We start from the raw sequence: 19,253 nt of genomic DNA on the forward strand, positions 1-19,253 counted from the left end.
TTGTTCATTTAATAATTTTTTATTTTAATAACACGGGGAAATTTTGAATTATAGAATTGATTTTGTGATTTTTAATTTATGATTTATACAAATTAATGTAATATTCAATAATAATAATAAAAGATGATCAAAAAAATGTTGTTTAATTCTTAATAATTGAATAGTTTCGTAACAACAATGATTTTTTAAATTCATTTTCGTATTTTTAATTAATATGTAAGCTATGATATTTTTATACAAAATTATATTCACACAATAATAAATAATATTATTTTTACATTTATATTATCAATTTAAAAATAAGATTAGATGTTAATCAATTGATGTATTTTAAAAAATTTACAAACATGCATATAAACCCACATATATATACATGTAAGGATTAAACGATTTAACTTTTAAATAAGTAAATTTATTTATTAATATAAATATTAAAAATAATTTCAAATTGAATATGTTATATATATCAATTAATTATTGGTTCAAAGAAATTAATAAAAAATCACATGTTATAGTTAATTACAAAATTTATAAAATTCTATAAAAAAAATCTACAAAAGTCTATAAAAATCTTGCAAAAAAATATACATAAATCCACATAAATCTGTTTATAAATCTGTAAGATTCCATAAAAGTCAATAAAAATTTATCAAATCCATAAAAATCTATCATTTAAATAAATCATTAAAATAATCAAAATTCTGAATTGATTACAATTTATAAATTCATTTTTTTTTGTAATAACTGCTTTTTAATATTTTTTTCTTTGAAATAACAAAAGCAAACATCGTCGTTTACTTTTTATCAGCTTCCTGCATAGATCTCCCTCTCGCCTCCCTCGAATTCGCATTCGCAAGTTGCTGCAAGATTTTTCGGATTACGTGCGGTTTAGGTTGATGTTTTCGGGATTTTGAAGATTTGGGTTATGTGTAAAAACCCTGATTTTTAGCTCGGGTGGCTGCAATTTTTTGTGTTGTGGGAGCTAGGAAGTAGGAATGGGGATTTGTGTCTCGAAAACCAAGCAGTCTCCGGAGCCCAATTTCCAATCCTCTGATGACATCAAGCCCGAAAAGATCCCAGTTGGGGAAACGGGTAATTCGATCCCGGCCAAGAGTAATGGAGAAGATGCATCAACTTCGGGGAATTTTGAGGAGAGTGGGAAAAATGTGGAGAACCCAGGTGCAGGTAAGAAGTCACCTTTTTTCCGGTTCTACAGCCCGAGCCCGGCGCATTACTTGTTCTCGAAGAAGTCTCCGGCGAGATCTCCAGCTCCTTCGAGCGGTACACCGTTGAGGTTTTTGAAGAGGCCGTTCCCGCCGCCGTCCCCGGCGAAGCACATCAGGGCGTTGCTGGCGCGGCGGCACGGGTCTGTCAAGCCGAACGAGGCAGCTATACCTGAAGGGAAAGAGGTGTCGGATGCGGCGGGATTAGATAAGAGCTTTGGGTTTTCGAAGAATTTTTACAATAAATATGATCTGGGAGAGGAGGTGGGGAGAGGGCATTTTGGATACACTTGCAGGGCTAAGTTCAAGAAGGGGGAGCTTAAAGGGCAGGAGGTTGCTGTAAAGGTCATACCGAAAGCAAAGGTACATTTTTTTTCTTGTTTTTCCAGTAGTTTTTTGGCCATTTTAGTGGTGATCAAATGTTTGATACTGCTTGGATTTGTTCAGTTTATGGGAAATTGGGTTTAGGCAGATCTGATCTACAGGCAAAAGATTGATTTTGTATGGTCTTCGTCTCATTTGATTTTTGTGGATTTTTATATCTAACAGCTGTTTTCTTTGCTGTACTGGAACTTATGTAGAAATAATTTGCGTTAGATGGGGCTATTTATATGAAATAATGTGGGAGCTAGCTGAGGTTGAAGAAGCGGCTTCCCTAAAGGTGGTTTGAGCATCTAATTCTGATATAGGAAACATATGAAAATCAAAGTCACTGGAACCTTGTATTTTTTTTAATTAATGGAGGAGGGCTTAGTTGTGTAAAACCTTGAATTGGGAAAAAATGGTTCATGGAGAAGTTTTGTATCTGTTACGGTGCTCTAGATGGTATTTATAGTTTAAACTGTAGATTGGACTATTTATGAACATGTATCAATATTCCCTTTAGCGGTACTTGTCATCTTTTTATCGAAATTATTACATTATGGATTGAGATTTGTTGAGAAAAAAATAGTCATGGTTGGATGGGCTGTACTTTATTTTAACTTCAGAATTTGGTACTTGAGATGGCTTGTATCTTCATATGTTTAAAGGCCATATTAGCTTAATCAGTTAAGTTTAATCTTTTAGATATTATCTTGATTTTCTTCTTTGTGTGGTTTTAATTGTATCTCCAGATGACCACTGCAATAGCTATAGAAGATGTAAGAAAGGAGGTGAAAATATTGAGAGCTTTGACTGGACAGAGCAATCTGATACAATTTTATGATGCTTATGAAGACCATGAAAATGTCTACGTAGTGATGGAGTAAGCTTTGATTGCTTACTTTTAGCTTTGGCTCACTTCTTCTCTTTGCTCAATCTTCTTGGCCGTGACATATTATGATCTGCTAATATTTCTGAATGATCTCCTTGAGGTAGTTCCTCACATTTTCATTTATATTCCCAGGTTATGTGAGGGAGGCGAGCTTCTGGATAGAATACTTTCCAGGTTTTTCTTTGGTTTTTGATATACTTGGTTCTGTCTGTGTTACACAAGTAGAAACATTACTGCTGTAGGATAGACCGTTGGATGAATAACACATCCTGCTTTTTACATATAATGTGTGTATGCCCTATGAATAGTACTCTCCTGAGTCTCCTCCATGCAGCATAGACTAGAGAAGGCTATTTTTTTTAATCAAGGAATTGAATAATATATAACAGATTTATGTGCTCTGTTGATGGCAAAATAACTTGTTTCTTTTCACAGGGGTGGCAAGTATTCAGAAGATGATGCTAAGACTGTGATGATGCAAATACTGAATGTTGTTTCTTTCTGCCATCTCCAAGGGGTTGTACACCGGGATCTTAAACCTGAGGTATGAGTTTTAGGCTATTATGTCGTGTGATGATGGCAGACAGTTTGCTGATACTGATTTTCCCTTTTATAGTTTGTTTATATTCATCGAATCGCTATTATTTTCCTGAAGAGTTATGTACTCTTCGTCTGTTGGATTTGCAACTATTCTTTATTGTCTGGCCTAACATTAGCTTGTTACCGAATCAGAATTTCTTGTTCACATCCAAGGATGAAAACTCTCTATTGAAGGCAATAGATTTCGGATTATCAGATTTTGTTAAACCAGGTTCGTTCTATTTTATTATGTTTTCTTTATTTCAAACATTTTTGATGGTCCAGGTTGCCGTAGTTATCAGTTTCTTTGCAGATGAGCGGCTTAATGATATTGTTGGCAGTGCATATTATGTGGCACCGGAAGTCCTACATAGATCATACAGTACTGAGGCTGATGTCTGGAGTATTGGTGTGATAGCTTACATATTATTGTGTGGAAGCCGCCCATTTTGGGCTAGAACTGAGTCTGGCATCTTTCGAGCTGTTGTAAAAGCTGAACCGACTTATGATGAACAACCTTGGCCTACTCTTTCTTCAGAGGCAAAAGACTTTGTTAAACGTCTGTTAAATAAAGATCCAAGGAAAAGAATGACTGCAGCTCAGGCCATGTGTGAGTTTCTTACGCTGATAAACTCAAGAAAAATGATTTTGATATTGAACAACGCTTATGAAATATGGACTTCAGGTCATCCTTGGATCAGAAATACTAATGACATAAAAGTCCTGCTGGATATATCGATATTCAAACTCATGAAAGCATATATGCGGTCATCTCCCCTCCGGAAAGCTGCTTTGAGGGTATGTTTGCATGCCAAATTTGTTAAGAAATAGAGAAGTCCTTAACATATTTATTAGAGGATTCTAGTGCCAATTTTTTTTTTTGTTTCTGGGCCGTCAAGCTATTATGATTTATTTAATTCTTTTTCTTTCACTGGAACGTGCAGGCTTTATCAAAAACTCTTACAGTTGATGAACTATTCTATCTGAAGGAGCAATTTGCCATGTTGGAACCTAACAAGAATGGCACCATAAGTCTGGACAATATTAAAGCCGTTGGTTTTCTGTTCATCGTTCTCATGATTTCTCTGTTTTGAATCAAAATTGTGTCTCAGTCTTTTTACTTGCCCAGGCCTTGAAGAAATACTCGACTGATGCTATGAATGAATCACGCATCTATGACTTTCTTGCTTCTGTATGCTTCCGACCACTTATTTTACTCTCTTATTCATCAAACTTCCATGTACTCCCCTTTTCTGAACTGTCCGTTTCCTGTTTCAACAGCTCAACGCCCTTCAATACAGAAGAATGGATTTTGTGGAATTCTGTGCCGCTGCATTAAGTGTCTATCAGTTAGAGGCTTTAGATAGATGGGAACAACACGCTCGTTGTGCCTACGAACTTTTTGAAAAGGAAGGGAACAGAACCATCATGATCGAAGAATTGGCTTCGGTAAATGGAAGATTCCACTAGCTCTTGTATCAAAACTTGCAAAGTCCATAAAATTTTTACTAATATCCTTCTATTATTCTTTCTGTTTCTCAGGAACTTGGCCTCAACCCATGTGTACCTGTTCATGCCGTTCTCCATGACTGGATTAGACACACAGATGGAAAGCTCAGTTTCCTCGGATTCATCAAGCTGTTGCATGGTGTTTCCAGCCGGTCTCTTGCCAAAGTTCATTGACTCCTGTGGATTCTGTGCAAACCTTGACTACTCGTAACATTTCCTTGGCGTGCCTGATGGACTTCGTGAAAACACAGAAATGGCTTGTCCGAATTCTTCTCCACACTGTCTTAATGAACCATTTGACCTCACATACGTTGCAAAATGCATCGTGCTCGTGTTTTCCTAATGATGTGTTTGTGACTTCGTGTGGCCTCGTCTGTGTCGAGGATCCAAGCTAGTGCGTGGCATTGCTGCAATCTAACAAGGTCCGAATTCGAGCCGATATGTACGTATGCAACCCTTGTAAAATGATAGTTGATGTGTCTGATTGCTAGGTGGGACCATTTTCAGATGGTTAAGGAACGTCCGTCAATCGTCATACCTGGTTATGTATAATTTGTTTTCCGCGTTTCAAATTTTCTGCGCCAATTACACCTTTTATTTTAATAATTTTAGATTTACCTACGAATTCCTGACTATCTGCCATAAATCACTGAATTAGACAAAAATAAACGAGACATGAATAATTTTTTTCCTTCAAATTTTCCATTATTTTAAATTTGTAGTTCTAAAGATCGGCAAACAAAAAGAACGAATATCATATTATTATTATTTAAAAAATACTTTTTTTTGTCATATAAATGGGAATCTTTATCTTTTAATAACCAGTTGATTTTATGTGAAAAGAATATAGAGTGAGTCTCTCACGGATCATAATATGTGAGACGGGTTAATCCTACTCATATTCACAATAAAAATTAATACTCTCAGCATAAAAAGTAATATTTTTCACGGGTGACCCAAATAAGAGATCTGTATCACAAATACGATCCGTAAGACTGTCTCACACAAGTTTTTGCCAAAAATATAACGAGTTAACCCGAATCAAATCTTATTAGTTAGTTATTTTCTATTAATCCGATAATAAATAATATAGGCTAAAATTAACACAAAACCTGATAAATATTGGAATGCACATAATCTTGCTAATAATTTTCTCTACTCGCAACCAAATGCATCGGAGTAGATCACCTAATTGACCATACAAGAATTTTTCTTGTGAATTGGTTCTCAATAATAGGCCTGGACATCTCTAAAGCCCAAACTTTAGTTTCTAAATAAGACCCAATTGTTGCCAGTTAGTGTAATTGCAAATTTTACAAATATCTGGGTTCTTTCAGAAATTTCCACAACTCTGCTGCTCCGTTTCATTTCTAAAATTTTCCTTCTGATTCAACCTTGCTTTCTTATTTTTCTTTTGAATGTTCAGAGAAAATCGTGTTGCCTTAACTGAAACCTTCAAAATCCGATCAAATCATCCAAAGAACTTCAATTTTCCTCCGATTGATCCGAGATCTCGGGGTCAGTTTTTCTGAATTTGCTTTCTTCAATGATCTGATTGTGCCTGGAATGATTTCGTAGTTCGGTGTACATGTTTCATTCGAATCGATAGCTGCTGACTACGCGGAGTTAGAATCTATAATATATATCTTGATATGGAGTGGGCGACGGTTCAACATTTGGATCTCCGACATGCGGATCGGAGCTCCAAGCCTTTACAACCTCACGCCGCTGCATTTCACCCGACTCAGGCAATTGTATCCGCCGCCATAGGAACTTGTATAGTTGGTATACTCGTGATTCTCTTGTCCAAGTTTCAGTTATTTTCTTAGAAAAGAAAAGGCACGGAGTTTGTAAATAATTTTTTTTAATGTGAATGTGTGTATAGAGTTTGATGCATATACCGGAAGCAAAATTGCATCTGTGGACATTGATTCGCCTGTTGTACGCATGGAATATAATCCCATTGGTGGGCATTCTCTGATTGCTATACTTGAGGTTAGTGCTCAATCTTATACTCCACAATAAGCGTAATTGTCCACACTCCAGTAATTATGACCTTTAGTTAATATGTCGAATGAAGTGAGAAAGTACTGGTATTACTTCAAATGCCTGTGTTCGGGTGAGACATAGAAGACTGTCATTGATCACTCACAGTACATCGGATTTGTATGAAAGAGAGGGGATTAAAAGGACCAATGATTCACACTGGACCTTCATTCTTTCTTAAATTGAATACTCCGCATATGAATACGATAAACACATACCAAATTTGTTGGCCTGATTAAGCTCGGTATATGAAAAGGGATACTATTATTATAATTTAGCGACTGAAATTATTTCCTTGTTGAAATTAGCAATAGCAATTATTGTCGTTGGGGGTTCTTTTCCAAAATCATGAATATTAGACTACCACTAGTTTTGATTTTTGTGTCATTGACTCAATGGTTAAAAAAGGTTTATTCTTTTTCCAATATTTTTTTGTTGCTCAAAGTCAGTCATACCAGAGTCTTGTTTATACTGAAACTCGCCAGATGTGCTTTTTGAAGCATCCACATACATAAAGTAGATTATAGATTAACATTTTTTTCACTATATATTTATGTTTGATAAAAGAGCTTTAATTATATTCCTTTAGAATCGTCCATTTTTTTTACGTGTCCGTGTCTCAATGTTCATTTTATTTTTATTCTTTATCTCTTCTTTTTGACTTACTGCTTTATATCTCAATTCATGTCATGAATTATTCCCTTTGCTCTTGGATGACACTTATTTTCTTTATATTCAGGATTGTACAATTCGATCCTGTGATTTTGACAGTGAGCAAACTTGTGTGTTGCATTCGCCTGAAAAGAGGACAGAACAGATTACCCCTGACACTGAAGTCCATCTTGCCTTGACTCCTCTTCAACCCGTAGTGTTTTTTGGATTCCATAAGAAGTTGAGTGTAACAGGTTAAGCCAATCTATTCTTTTGGCATCCATGTTTGGGGTGGGGGGGTAAGGTTAAGCCAATCTATTTTTTATATATGAACCTGGAGTGTTTACTTCTATTAAATCATTCGGAAGGAGGAGGGTGGGATGGAGTTGGTTAGCTTTCTTTTACAAACTAAGGCTGTTTGACAGTGCTTGAAGATATAATGGCAAATATGACAGTGATAGTTTTTAGTTACTGTGGGATGCAGTTGGTGGCATGATTGATAACCTTTATTCATATTAATAAACAAGGATCTAATAATTATTGTTGTATACATCTTTCTCTCTCTGTTACCTCTAATTTGGTCTAGCCCTAATAAAAATTCAAGTATTATGCAGCTCTGCATATCTTTTAATTACATTTACTATGTCAAGTATTTCGAAGTCTGTTAGGCCCCTTGATTGAATTTATTATTATCATTATTATTGCCTAGTTGTTGGAACTGTGGAAGGTGGGAAGGCCCCGACAAAAATAAAGACCGATTTGAAGAAGCCCATTGTTAATCTTGCTTGTCATCCTCGCCTTCCAGCTTTGGTAAGATTTTTATTTAAGATGATATTTAGACGTATAAAATTGCTTTGTTAGTTCTGGTACCTATGATATAGTTCCCAGAATTTATGGAGCTTATTCTTTTCTGCGCATGTACCAGTACGTGGCTTATCAAGACGGTTTGATTCGAGCTTACAATATCCATACATACGCTGTTCATTACACCCTACAACGTAAGAGTTGAACAATACTTCTATATTCATATTTCCTTTTTTCACATTGAAGCAGATGATAATTTAACTTCTCAAAATAATTGATTTTCTTTCAGATTCGAACTTAATAATATATTGACTCCTTTGCAGTTGATAATACCATCAGGCTACAGGGTGCTGGAGCATTTGCATTTCATCCGACATTGGAATGGATTTTTGTCGGTGACAGACGAGGTACACTTCTGGCATGGGATGTATCCACCGAGAGGCCTATGATGATTGGAATGTAAGCTAACATGTGTGTTTACACTACCCTTTTCTTTACACATGATTATATCATCCGTGACTTTTTCACAAGTTGTTTAACTTAGATAAAAGCTAGTATAATTGGTTATTATTGATGAATTGAATGCCTTATAAACCCTTGCCATACATTTACTGCCTATAACTAATCCCATCAATTATGTCGAACATTGTCCTACTTGGTGGCAAATTCTGCAGTGTTTCCTTGTTCCACTTCCTTAATTAATTTTGTTTACTTATACTGTTTGTTCAAGTTTAGGAAAATTATTCAAAATTTATGTTGCAGCCTTTATTTTTTTGGTTTTTTAGTGCATCGTGTTGTCTTAAACGGCTCTTTGGTTGGAATACAGTACACAAGTCGGTTCACAACCAATCACCTCGGTTGCTTGGCTCCCAATGTTGAGGTTGCTTGTCACTTTGTCCAAAGATGGAAGTGTTCAAGTGTGGAAAACTCGTGTAGCTGTGAATCCTAATAGACCTCCAACTCAAGTAAACTTTTTCGAGCCTGCAGGTTAGTTGAGCACGTTACTTATTCGCGACGATTTTTTTCAGTCGCTCTAGTCCAGTGTTCTGTATCTGAAGTGACTTGAGGTTTGGGAGGTATTTGTCCTTTCTTTAAACTACCTTTTGACCTTGCACATGTTGTTTTAACGTAATTCTTATGTGTCCTTTCAGTTTATAATCTAAATTTGGTTTGTCTTCTAAAATATTTGCATGATTATATGTAACACGGGAGATTTTCTTGTCCATGGAAGTTTGATGGTTCTATGTGTAATCTTAGTCAACTAGTTTACTGGATTATTAAAAAATTTAATATATCCGTTTCCACCTTCTCTTAGCAAGTATTCTATCCCTTCAATTATTTGCTACCTAAGCATGCACAAATAATCTCATTTAGTCAGCTTAATCTTATCATGCAGCTATTGAATCCATGGATATTCCTCGTATTCTTTCCCAGCAAGGGGGAGAAGCCGTTTATCCTCTCCCAAGAATTAGGGCTTTGGATGTACACCCAAAATTGAATTTAGCAGCAGTTCTTTTTTCTGTAAGCATCATCGTACTATTTAGATGTGGGTCACATTCAGATTATTTAACTATCATAAATATGTTGTATGCTTCTCAATAGAGCATGGCTGGTGGAGATAATAAGAAAAACAGAGCTGCTTATACTAGAGAAGGCCGGAAACAACTCTTTGCTGTTCTGCAAAGTGCAAGGGGATCATCAGGTGATTGCTTGATAATAGATTCTTTACTTGTTTTGTGTCAGATGGGGTGCCGATAATATATTTTGGCTAGCATGACATGGTCAGATATTTCTTGTTATTTGGATACCTCTCTGAATAATGAATTTGATTTTTATTTATGAACCTATTGTTCTTGAGAGAGTCAACTACCGGGCTATTGTACCTAGCAGTTTGTTCACCAAAGAAAATAGTGAAAATATATAAGATCTTTTTGGTTTTTATCTTTAACTTTCAACTGAGCTAGATTTATTGTGTGGTAGCATTTAGCTTGGGAAATGCGTGGACACAAAAGCATTATTTTTCTTGAATTATTACCGATTTTAGTTCTAAAGGTTCTTACGGGTATTATAAAATCATCAAGTACCAAGTGAAGCCTGAAATGCTGATTTGAGGTCTAAAGGAGTGAAGCCTGAAAATTCCTATTCAGAGATTTTAAATACTATTTTATTTATTTCAATTGTGAAAGTTGTATTAAATTTTGAATGGTAAAAAGATTCCTATTTTGATGTCTTTGACATGTAAAACAGCATCCGTGTTGAAGGAAAAACTTGCTTCCCTTGGTTCATCTGGTATATTAGCTGATCATCAATTGCAAGCCCAGCTGCAAGAGCATCATATGAAAGGGTGAGTCCGGAAATTTGACGTGGCCCCTCAATACAATCTCCAGTCATTGAATCAGCGTCAATACTGAATATGTCTGTCACAAAAGATTAGCTCTAACTTGAAAAAACTTCTGTTTTACGTAGATATCCCTCCCTGTGATTTTTAAAAATTTTCTGTAATTTCTCTACCCAGCTATTGTAATTGGTTGGTTTACTTTTACATTCTTTTTCCTGTATCTATTCCCAATATTTTCCTCTGTTTTCTTCTACCCTGACTGCAAGATGATTTATTGGCTTAGTTATCAACCTATTATGTCTCTTCCCCGACAGTTAGCTAATGGTTGCTTTGATTGGATGATAGGGATGACATGCAGTGCCCACACTAGCCTTATCAAGTCTGTTTACCCATTTTAATTAATTAGTATATAAAGGATTGAGTTTCTAGCTTTTGATCATTTGCGCATCATATTCCTGCTATATTGTGAATATAGTTGAGGAAATTTTTAAAATATAACATTATCAATTATGTGGCTATACCATCTTGGTAGAGTATTTCAAGAAGTAAAATTTACTGAATTATAGACTGAATTTTGTCAATGTTTTGTCAAATATCATCCTGATGCATGGACTTGGATCGCAGAATATTTTATTTTGACATTCATTATTAACCCTTATTTGACATTTTCATCAGCCAAAGCCACTTAACAATCTCGGACATAGCAAGGAAGGCTTTTCTTTACAGCGTACGTAAATATGCTGTCTCATGATATACTTGTTGGCCAGTTTTGATTGATGTTTAGATGTGGGAGTATTTAATCTTCATAGATTTTAAATTTTACGTTTTGGACTTTTATTCGTAATGAAATAAGTTTGTGTTTGGTGATGTTTGGTACCTCAACATACATGTGTATGAGAAATATTCATGCTTGATGTTCAGATGGTAGTTAGTTAAAGGTCCCTTGTTCAGATTATAGTTTAGTTAAAGGTCAAGGGACGATTCGTGATCCCTGACATTGGATCTCATAGTTTGAAAATTGTTCGCCTGTAATCTGTATAATAAAAACACAAGCAGTTAACAATGAGAAATTTTCTGTACTCGTAAAAGTAAATATTGTTCAACTATCAACCTTTTCTGGTTGTTGCAGCATTTCATGGAAGGCAATGCAAAAAGTTCTCCAATATCTAGATTACCTCTGATCACTGTATTGGATACTAAATATCATTTAAGAGACTTCCCTATTTTCCAGGTAATTAGCCATCCAGTATAGCAGACTAAACTTATATTAGATATTATAATGCAGACTGGGCCATCTCTGATAAGTTAATCTGGCAGCCTTTTCATCTGGAGCTGAATTTCTTCAATAAAGAGAACCGGGTTCTTCATTATCCCATCAGGGCTTTTTATATCGAAGGACCAAACCTTGTGGCTTATAATCTCACTTCTGGTGTGGAAAATATATATAAAAAGCTTTATAATTCGGTAAAATTCCATCAGTTTAGTCTTAATTTGTTCATCAAATTGTGACCAAGCCATTGAGGATATAGGCCTAAACCTTCTTGTAATTTTCAGATCCCTGGAAATGTAGAATTCCATCCAAAATATGTGGCATACAGTAAAAAGCAACACATGTTTCTTGTTGTCTATGAGTTCAGTGGTGCTGGAAACGAAGTTGTGTTGTATTGGGAAAACACTGATTCCCAGTTGGCGAATAGTAAAGCTTCCAATGTCAAAGGTATTTTCCTGGGTTTTGCTTGCCATTCTTGTGCCTTTATATTGTGCAATATATATATGCTTCACTGTTTTTGCAAATATTTCAGGTGTAGATGCAGCATTCATTGGTCGTAACGAAAATCAGTTTGCTATTCTTGATGAAGATAAAACTGGACTTTCATTGTATATGTTACCGGGAGCTGCTTCACCAGAGTCCATTGAGAAGAATGGATCAGTTGATAAAAATGATGCCATGGACAATGAAGTTGCTTCTATTAAGGGTCCTATGTCATATTTGTTCGAAAGTGATGTTGATCGTATCTTTTCTACTCCTCTAGGTGCTTAATGGGCTGTTGTTATTTATCTACGTGCTTGAACAGATTGAATAGAATTTGATCCAGACCTGCTTTTGTAGAATCAACTTTGGTGTTTTGTTCTCAAGGGGACCAGATTGGCTTGGTTAAACTCATCCAAGGATACCGCCTTTCTGATGCTGATGGACATTACATCTCAACGAAAGCTGATGGGAGAAAATTCATTAAATTGAAGGCAAATGAAACTGTACTTCAGGTAGTCATTCGAATAGTACTCTTAAGCTACAGAAAGCGAATCTATAATTTTGTGGCTGGTCTCATCTTCTTTAAGGTTGCATAACGTTAGCAGACCTGTTTCACATGTTCCTTGAGCTACTGCTTCAGTTCTGCGTCAGAAACATGTAGAAGCAGGATTGTTCTAATTAAACCTCCTTCTAACCGGATGACTTGCTGATGAATTTTCAGTGCGAAAATTGTAAGAACTTGCAAATGGTTGCTGTCAATTAATTGACTCTGTGTGAAGTGCAGGGGTTATCTTTTTTTTCCCCCCTCCCCCTGTTGTGATTACAAATCTGAGGAGCAACTGCTGGCAGCTCTGGAGTTTAAGCTTTTTGACTTTAAAACATCCTCACTAATAGAATTTCTGTTTCGTCCTCTTTTTCTCTCCTTTCTCTAGGTATACAATTTTATAAAACTGATATTTCCATCTTAGTGATTTTCTATTAGCTCAGCATGCAATTTTGACGGTTACATGTGCTATTGTTTCTTTTCTAAACACCGTTCCAGCTTTCCAAAGTTTGAATATGTTTATTATATATTCTCTTCATTCTATTGACCACATGTAAATAGTGTTGATAAAAGATGAAAGCTTCTCATGTTAGGTACAATGGCAAGAGACACTCAGGGGCTTTGTGGCAGGTATATTGACCACAGAACGAGTGCTTATTGTTACAGCAGATTTGGACATTTTGGCTAGCAGTTCTGCAAAATTTGATAAAGGAGTTCCTTCAATATCCTTGTCTCTTCACTCTCTTTGTCTCTCACTCTCTACCTTCTCTATTTATACCCTGTAGCTTTTCTTATATTAATGATGTTTTTATACCCTTGTGGGCCCTTGACTTGTGATTACTTTAGATCCCTCCTATGGCTTGGACCCGCACTTCTATTCTCTACTTTAACTTCTATTAATGTGCTTGGTTGGGATGGAAAAGTGAGGACCATACTCTCAACCAGTATGCCTAATGCAGGTAAGATCTGATGCTTTTCCCAAACAGGTGTCCTTAGCTGCCTCTGTCTGTGTATTGTTTTGCATTTGAATGCCAGTTTGAGTCTTTCACTCTATTTCTGACTCTTTACTATGTACTTATGTACAGTTCTGGTTGGAGCTTTGAATGACCGCCTTCTGCTTGCAAGCCCTACTGATGTAAATGTTAGGCAAAAGAAGAAATATGAGATCAAAAGTTGTCTTGTTGGGCTACTTGAACCACTTCTGATTGGATTTTCTACAATGCAACAACATTTTGAGCAGAAACTTGATCTGTCAGAAGTCCTATATCAAATAACATCAAGGTTGTTTTTCTTGGCTTATAGACATTCCTTGGCACTATAAGGACTTATGGCGCTAAGATGTGAAACAATGTATTCACTATTCAGCATACTTCTTATTTTTCGCATCTTTCGCTTGCAAAAGTTCAATATTCCACACTTGTGGAAATTTTATTGACTGACAGATTTTGTGATTGATTAATGAAGATTCGATAGCTTGCGCATTACACCCCGATCACTTGATGTTCTTGCCAGAGGCTCTCCAGTATGTGGTGATCTTGCAGTATCGCTGTCACAATCAGGCCCACAATTCACTCAGGTATTTTTTAAACTTCTTTTGCATCGGAGAACTTAAATTGTATGCTTAACTAACTTTCTGCTTCTACACTAAGGTGTTGAGAGGAGAATATGCAATCAAAGCACTTCGCTTTTCTACTGCTTTGTCTGCATTGAAAGACGAGTTCTTGCGGTCAAGAGATTATCCTAGATGTCCCCCTACCTCACATTTGTTCCATCGGTTCCGCCAGTTGGGTTATGCATGCATAAGGTGTGTTGCTATGTGCTTTAGCAGCCTTTGAAAACCATACGGCTATCAATTTGAGAACACTGAATTGAAGCTCATCTTTTTAGTCCTCTCTTACCTAACTGCATGCATATACTTTGCGTAAATAATTTTCTTTATATCTTTGATACCGACAAGCGCTTGAAAAGTGTTTTTTTGTCGAGTTAGCTAAATGAAAAAAAATCATATGATTTTGTAGTTTTTGTCTATTGTTCTGAATTTTCTAGACCTTCATTTTTATTACAACATTTTCTGCTCTTTATTTTGAACTGTTATTGATAATTACATTTCAATGTTTGCATTTTTTCAAGTACTAATGTTTTCTGGTGGGTGGTGACATATAGTCATTCTTGTTGACTGATTTATCTGGTTAAACTTGCAAGATTTGTGTCACAAGTCATATTCTTCAGATTTTTTGTAATATATTTTATGATATTTCCGGGATCAAGTGTTTTAAAACAACAAAAACCAGAAAATCCTGTATTTGTAAAAGTCGTATTCCAGAAACTATTATTATGCATCATATTTATTTTGACCCAGGAATCATATTCTTTTAATATGATAGTTTTAATCTTGCTATTATTTGGATGCCGCACAAGCTTAGCTGTCTGGCTTTTATTCATCTTCATTTTTATGTTTCAACCTCTTCTCGCTCTATGATGTTGTCAATGGCTTGTTTGATTACAGATATGGCCAGTATGACAGTGCAAAAGAAACTTTTGAAGTTATAGCAGACTTTGAAAGTATGCTTGACATATTTATATGCCACCTTAACCCTAGTGCAATGCGGCGTCTAGCCCAAAAGTTGGAAGAAGAGGGCACTAATTCAGAGTTGAGGAGATACTGTGAGAGGATTTTGAGAGTTCGCTCGACTGGGTGGACCCAAGGCATCTTTGCAAACTTTGCTGCTGAAAGTATGGTTCCTAAAGGATCCGAATGGGGTGGGGGAAACTGGGAAATTAAAACAGCCACGAACTTGAAGGACATACCTCAGTGGGAACTGGCTGCTGAGGTCATGCCTTACATGAAAACTGACGATGGTACCATCCCATCCATTGTTACAGACCATATTGGTGTTTATCTAGGTTTGATCAAAGGAAGAGGGAATGTTGTGGAAGTGAGAGAAGATAGCTTGGTGAAAGCTTTCAAAACCGGAGGAATCAAGACAAATGGGCATCAGCAATCGCTTGCTTCCCCCACATCTAACAAATCCAAGGGGGCGCCTGAAGGTGCTTCCTTGATGGGACTAGAAACTCTCTCTCAGAAGCCTGCAGGTTCCGGTGCTTTAGATGCACAGGCAAAAGCTGAAGAAGAATTCAAAAAGTCGCTATATGGTTCTGCTGCTGATGGTAGCAGCAGTGATGAGGATGGAACTTCAAAAACCAAAAGGCTACATATTAGAATCCGAGACAAACCAGTTGAGTCTACTAAAGTAGATGTTAGCAAAATTAAAGAAGCCACGAAGCAGTTGGGTATCCCAGTTAGTAGGACCAAATCATTAACTAGTTCATCACCAGATCTTGGGCTTGTTGTACCTCAACCAGCTCCTACAGCCAGTGGAACTGCTGCAGCTCGTACTTCTTTTCCAGCTGATATGTTTGGCACCGATGCATTCGTCCAACCAACACCTGCGTTACAGCCTACTTCCGTGGGTCCTGGTGTTGGACTTACAGCTGGGCCAATACCAGAGGACTTTTTCCAGAACACAATATCATCCCTTCAGGTTGCAGCATCACTGCCTCCTGCCGGGAGATTCCTTTCAAGATTTGATCAAAATCCCCAAGGTAATGAAAGCAACAAGGTCCCTGCTACCCAGGGTAGTGCAGTTGCCATGGATATTGGTCTACCTGGTGGTGGACTACCCCCTCAAGTCACTCAACAACCAGTTTCACGTGAGTCTATTGGGCTTCCAGATGGAGGTATTCCTACACATTCTGTGCCTCAACCTGCTGCACCATCACAGCCACCAACTCTGATGTCACAAGCTCCAGTCTCTACGCAGCCCCTTGATCTCAGTTCGCTTGAAGCTCTTGGGTCCAAAACATCTGCAAAACCTGCTGAAAGATCAGCTTCTCCTCCGAAGGCTGTGCGACCTGGACAAGTAAGTATTTGTTTTATTTTAAAGTTAATTCTCTAGAACCATAAGCATCATTCCTATAAATAAATAAATAAATCTCTAGAACCATAAGCTATTGTCATGCCGTCCTATCTTTTTTATGCAACTCTTTCTTTCTTTATTTTTCCTAAGTTTTGCCAAAAAAAAGTTATTTAATATCTTGAACATAAAGATTGTAGCTGGTGTGCATGAATAAGCCCTTAATTGTGCATGTACAAGTTGTTTTAGGAGGTTTGCACGTGGTTTATGCATGTAAATATCTCTTTTCCGTTAATTTAAAAACTTGGCCATCTGTGATTTATCTCGCAATTGAGTATCATCAATATTGTTGTATTATATTTATGTGCAAGGGTGGTGTTGATACCTGCTCTTCTTCTTCTCTTCTCTTATCTTCTCTTCTCTTCGCCCCCCATCACCGTGTTTCATGAATTTCGGTTGGTTGAATGTCCTTGAGGAGGTGTTGTTTAAAATGAGACTGGTCTCTGCAACATCTTATGTTTGTGGAGAGTATCTTAACTACAGGAAAGACCTCCAGTCACCCTTTCATAAAGACTTGACTCCTTAAGACAAATGGTTTATTGAATGGACACAGTTCAACAAATGAAAATAAAAAATGTTTTAACTTATTGTCCTTGTGGCCTGTTTACCATGTGGCATCCTCACTCCACCCTCAGCTTAATAATATTCCAGTGAATGGATACCATAAAATCTGTAGTTAAAGTATGTGGAAGCTCCGATATATTGTTGAACTGGGAAATTCATTTATTTATATGTTTTGGGTTTCTAATATTTTAGATGCCAGAACTTTGTTTTGGGCACATCAAAACTCCTTAGTTATGTTCTGGTTTCTTTTTCATCTAGGTCCCCCGTGGTGCTGCTGCTGCAGTCTGTTTCAAGATTGGACTTGTGCATCTGGAGCAGAATCAACTTTCAGATGCGTTATCCTGCTTTGATGAGGCTTTCCTTGCTCTGGCCAAAGATCAATCTCGTGGAGATGACATTAAGGCACAAGCTACTATTTGTGCCCAATACAAGATTGCTGTCACCCTTCTTCAGGTATTATGGTTCTATTTACCTTGAGAGAGATTGAGATTCACTCGTTTTATATCAATTTTTTTCTTCATTTTAATTCCATCGTGCAAAGAGCAATTATGTTGAATACTTTAAACGAAGTATAATGAATGAAGCTTTGTTCCTTTATCATGTCTCCCTCGGAAGTTTCACTAAACCTTTTCTCCTCTCACACATAGACATGACTTATGTATGACATGACCAATTGACTCATTAAAGTAATGTCAAAGCAAAATTTTGTGCGAAATAATTGTTGCAAGTTAACACTTCATGGGTTTGTCCTGTCATTTGGTACTACAAACAAAGCTGTAGCTTTCCTTTTGGGTTCAACAGAGTCACAGAGTAGAATGATTGTCATTTTGTTTCCTGAGGTTTTGCATTAAATCCAAGTGATCCGTCTACTTCAAAAACCATGCAAATTATTCTCATCTACTTGTATTAAGAACCTGCTCATCCGTTCATGTGTTTTCATGTGAACGCCAATTTTAACTATTCTATGATACTTCAGGAGATCAACCGACTGCAGAAAGTTCAAGGTCCCAGTGCAATCAGTGCAAAAGATGAGATGGCAAGATTGTCGCGTCATCTGGGCTCATTACCTCTTCTTGCAAAGCACAGAATAAATTGCATTCGAACTGCCATAAAAAGGAACATGGATGTGCAGAACTATGCCTATTCTAAGCAAATGCTCGAATTACTCTTATCAAAAGCACCTCCAGGAAAGCAAGATGAGTTGAGAAGCCTAATCGACATATGTATTCAGAGAGGCTTGTCCAATAAGTCCATAGATCCATTGGAAGATCCATCTCAATTCTGTGCTGCCACACTGAGCCGTCTATCTACTATTGGATATGATGTTTGTGATCTCTGTGGTGCCAAATTCTCAGCTCTGTCGAGTCCCGGCTGCATTATCTGTGGAATGGGAAGCATAAAAAGATCAGATGCAATTTCCGGACCTGTTCCTTCACCATTTGGCTGAGGTTAACTAGCAATACACTTATTATCCTTACCAACACCTGGTACAAGATCGAAATATTCATTTCGTGGCATCTCTTGTATTTTATGATTTTTATCTTTTTGTGTGTATATGGTCCATTGATCTCATTCACTGAACAGAAGGTTTTGTTTCTATGTAACTGTGCTGTACTTATTTTCGGGATGATATTGTTAGAACAGTTTACAGTTACTGCCTTTGGTGAGTTCGATACAATTAATGGACCCCCTTGTAAAGGTTATAGACTTGCATATCCACATATTGAGTCCATTGTCCAGTTCCCCAGTTCTAACATTGCGAGAAAAAAAAGGTGTTATTTTGATATAGTTCCATTCTTCTTTTTCCATTTTATTTGTTGACTTTTGTAATAAAAAGTTCTTTTGATATGGTCAATATTATTTATGAAAAGGGTTTTTCGTGCAAGATTAAATTATTTTTTCCCGGCGAAAATGGTATAGAATTTAGTGCGTGTATATGCTAGTTTGCTTCAAAGAATGAAAAAATGGTAATCGTAACACTAACAAAATTCTCCCGTTCATTTGTCTTAATTA

The 19,253-nt window shown here is 36.6% G+C and overlaps 2 protein-coding genes across 4 annotated transcripts; both read left to right on the forward strand.

The window, feature by feature from the left end:
- The first annotated feature begins 762 nt into the window (after nucleotides 1–762).
- LOC140821284 (CDPK-related kinase 5-like) lies at nucleotides 763–5,151 on the forward strand. Of its 2 annotated transcripts, XM_073181726.1 has the most exons (11): nucleotides 765–1,586; nucleotides 2,339–2,469; nucleotides 2,611–2,652; nucleotides 2,914–3,022; nucleotides 3,211–3,289; nucleotides 3,371–3,667; nucleotides 3,743–3,855; nucleotides 4,002–4,109; nucleotides 4,187–4,249; nucleotides 4,339–4,506; nucleotides 4,600–5,151. In XM_073181726.1, the coding sequence occupies exons 1-11, from the start codon at nucleotides 996–998 to the stop codon at nucleotides 4,738–4,740; spliced, it is 1,842 nt and encodes a 613-aa protein (XP_073037827.1). In that variant the 5' UTR covers nucleotides 765–995; the 3' UTR covers nucleotides 4,741–5,151. The 2 variants fall into 2 exon arrangements, with proteins under 2 accessions (XP_073037826.1, XP_073037827.1); XM_073181725.1 differs by having other exon boundaries at nucleotides 763–1,586; nucleotides 3,211–3,667.
- A 726-nt stretch (nucleotides 5,152–5,877) lies between these two features.
- Nucleotides 5,878–18,922, forward strand: LOC140821306 (uncharacterized). 2 transcript variants are annotated; one of them, XM_073181766.1, is made up of 24 exons: nucleotides 5,878–6,351; nucleotides 6,452–6,561; nucleotides 7,352–7,517; nucleotides 7,973–8,073; nucleotides 8,189–8,261; nucleotides 8,391–8,526; nucleotides 8,894–9,054; nucleotides 9,464–9,588; nucleotides 9,670–9,769; nucleotides 10,315–10,411; nucleotides 11,081–11,132; nucleotides 11,535–11,636; nucleotides 11,723–11,869; nucleotides 11,960–12,122; nucleotides 12,208–12,438; nucleotides 12,516–12,670; nucleotides 13,296–13,424; nucleotides 13,544–13,661; nucleotides 13,788–13,983; nucleotides 14,167–14,278; nucleotides 14,352–14,506; nucleotides 15,209–16,622; nucleotides 17,499–17,693; nucleotides 18,217–18,922. In XM_073181766.1, the coding sequence occupies exons 1-24, from the start codon at nucleotides 6,219–6,221 to the stop codon at nucleotides 18,685–18,687; spliced, it is 4,842 nt and encodes a 1,613-aa protein (XP_073037867.1). In that variant the 5' UTR covers nucleotides 5,878–6,218; the 3' UTR covers nucleotides 18,688–18,922. The 2 variants fall into 2 exon arrangements, with proteins under 2 accessions (XP_073037867.1, XP_073037869.1); XM_073181768.1 differs by lacking the exons at nucleotides 5,878–6,351; nucleotides 6,452–6,561; nucleotides 7,352–7,517; nucleotides 7,973–8,073 and having other exon boundaries at nucleotides 8,195–8,261; nucleotides 8,407–8,526.
- The last annotated feature ends 331 nt before the right edge of the window (nucleotides 18,923–19,253 follow it).

The sequence above is a fragment of the Primulina eburnea genome, unplaced genomic scaffold, assembly GCF_022965805.1.
Source record: "Primulina eburnea isolate SZY01 unplaced genomic scaffold, ASM2296580v1 ctg507_ERROPOS390280, whole genome shotgun sequence".
In the NCBI taxonomy this organism is placed as follows: domain Eukaryota; kingdom Viridiplantae; phylum Streptophyta; class Magnoliopsida; order Lamiales; family Gesneriaceae; genus Primulina; species Primulina eburnea.

Excerpts from the sequence above, each read along its gene's own strand:
- LOC140821284 (XM_073181725.1), top strand. The coding sequence starts at position 996 with ATGGGGATTTGTGTCTCGAAAACCAAGCAGTCTCCGGAGCCCAATTTC. Across the intron at positions 4,110-4,186 it reads GTCTGGACAATATTAAAGCC|GCCTTGAAGAAATACTCGAC; the intron begins GTTGGTTTTCTG and ends TTACTTGCCCAG. Across the intron at positions 4,250-4,338 it reads TCTATGACTTTCTTGCTTCT|CTCAACGCCCTTCAATACAG; the intron begins GTATGCTTCCGA and ends CTGTTTCAACAG.
- LOC140821306 (XM_073181766.1), top strand. The coding sequence starts at position 6,219 with ATGGAGTGGGCGACGGTTCAACATTTGGATCTCCGACATGCGGATCGG. Across the intron at positions 10,412-11,080 it reads CAAGAGCATCATATGAAAGG|CCAAAGCCACTTAACAATCT; the intron begins GTGAGTCCGGAA and ends CATTTTCATCAG. Across the intron at positions 17,694-18,216 it reads TTGCTGTCACCCTTCTTCAG|GAGATCAACCGACTGCAGAA; the intron begins GTATTATGGTTC and ends ATGATACTTCAG.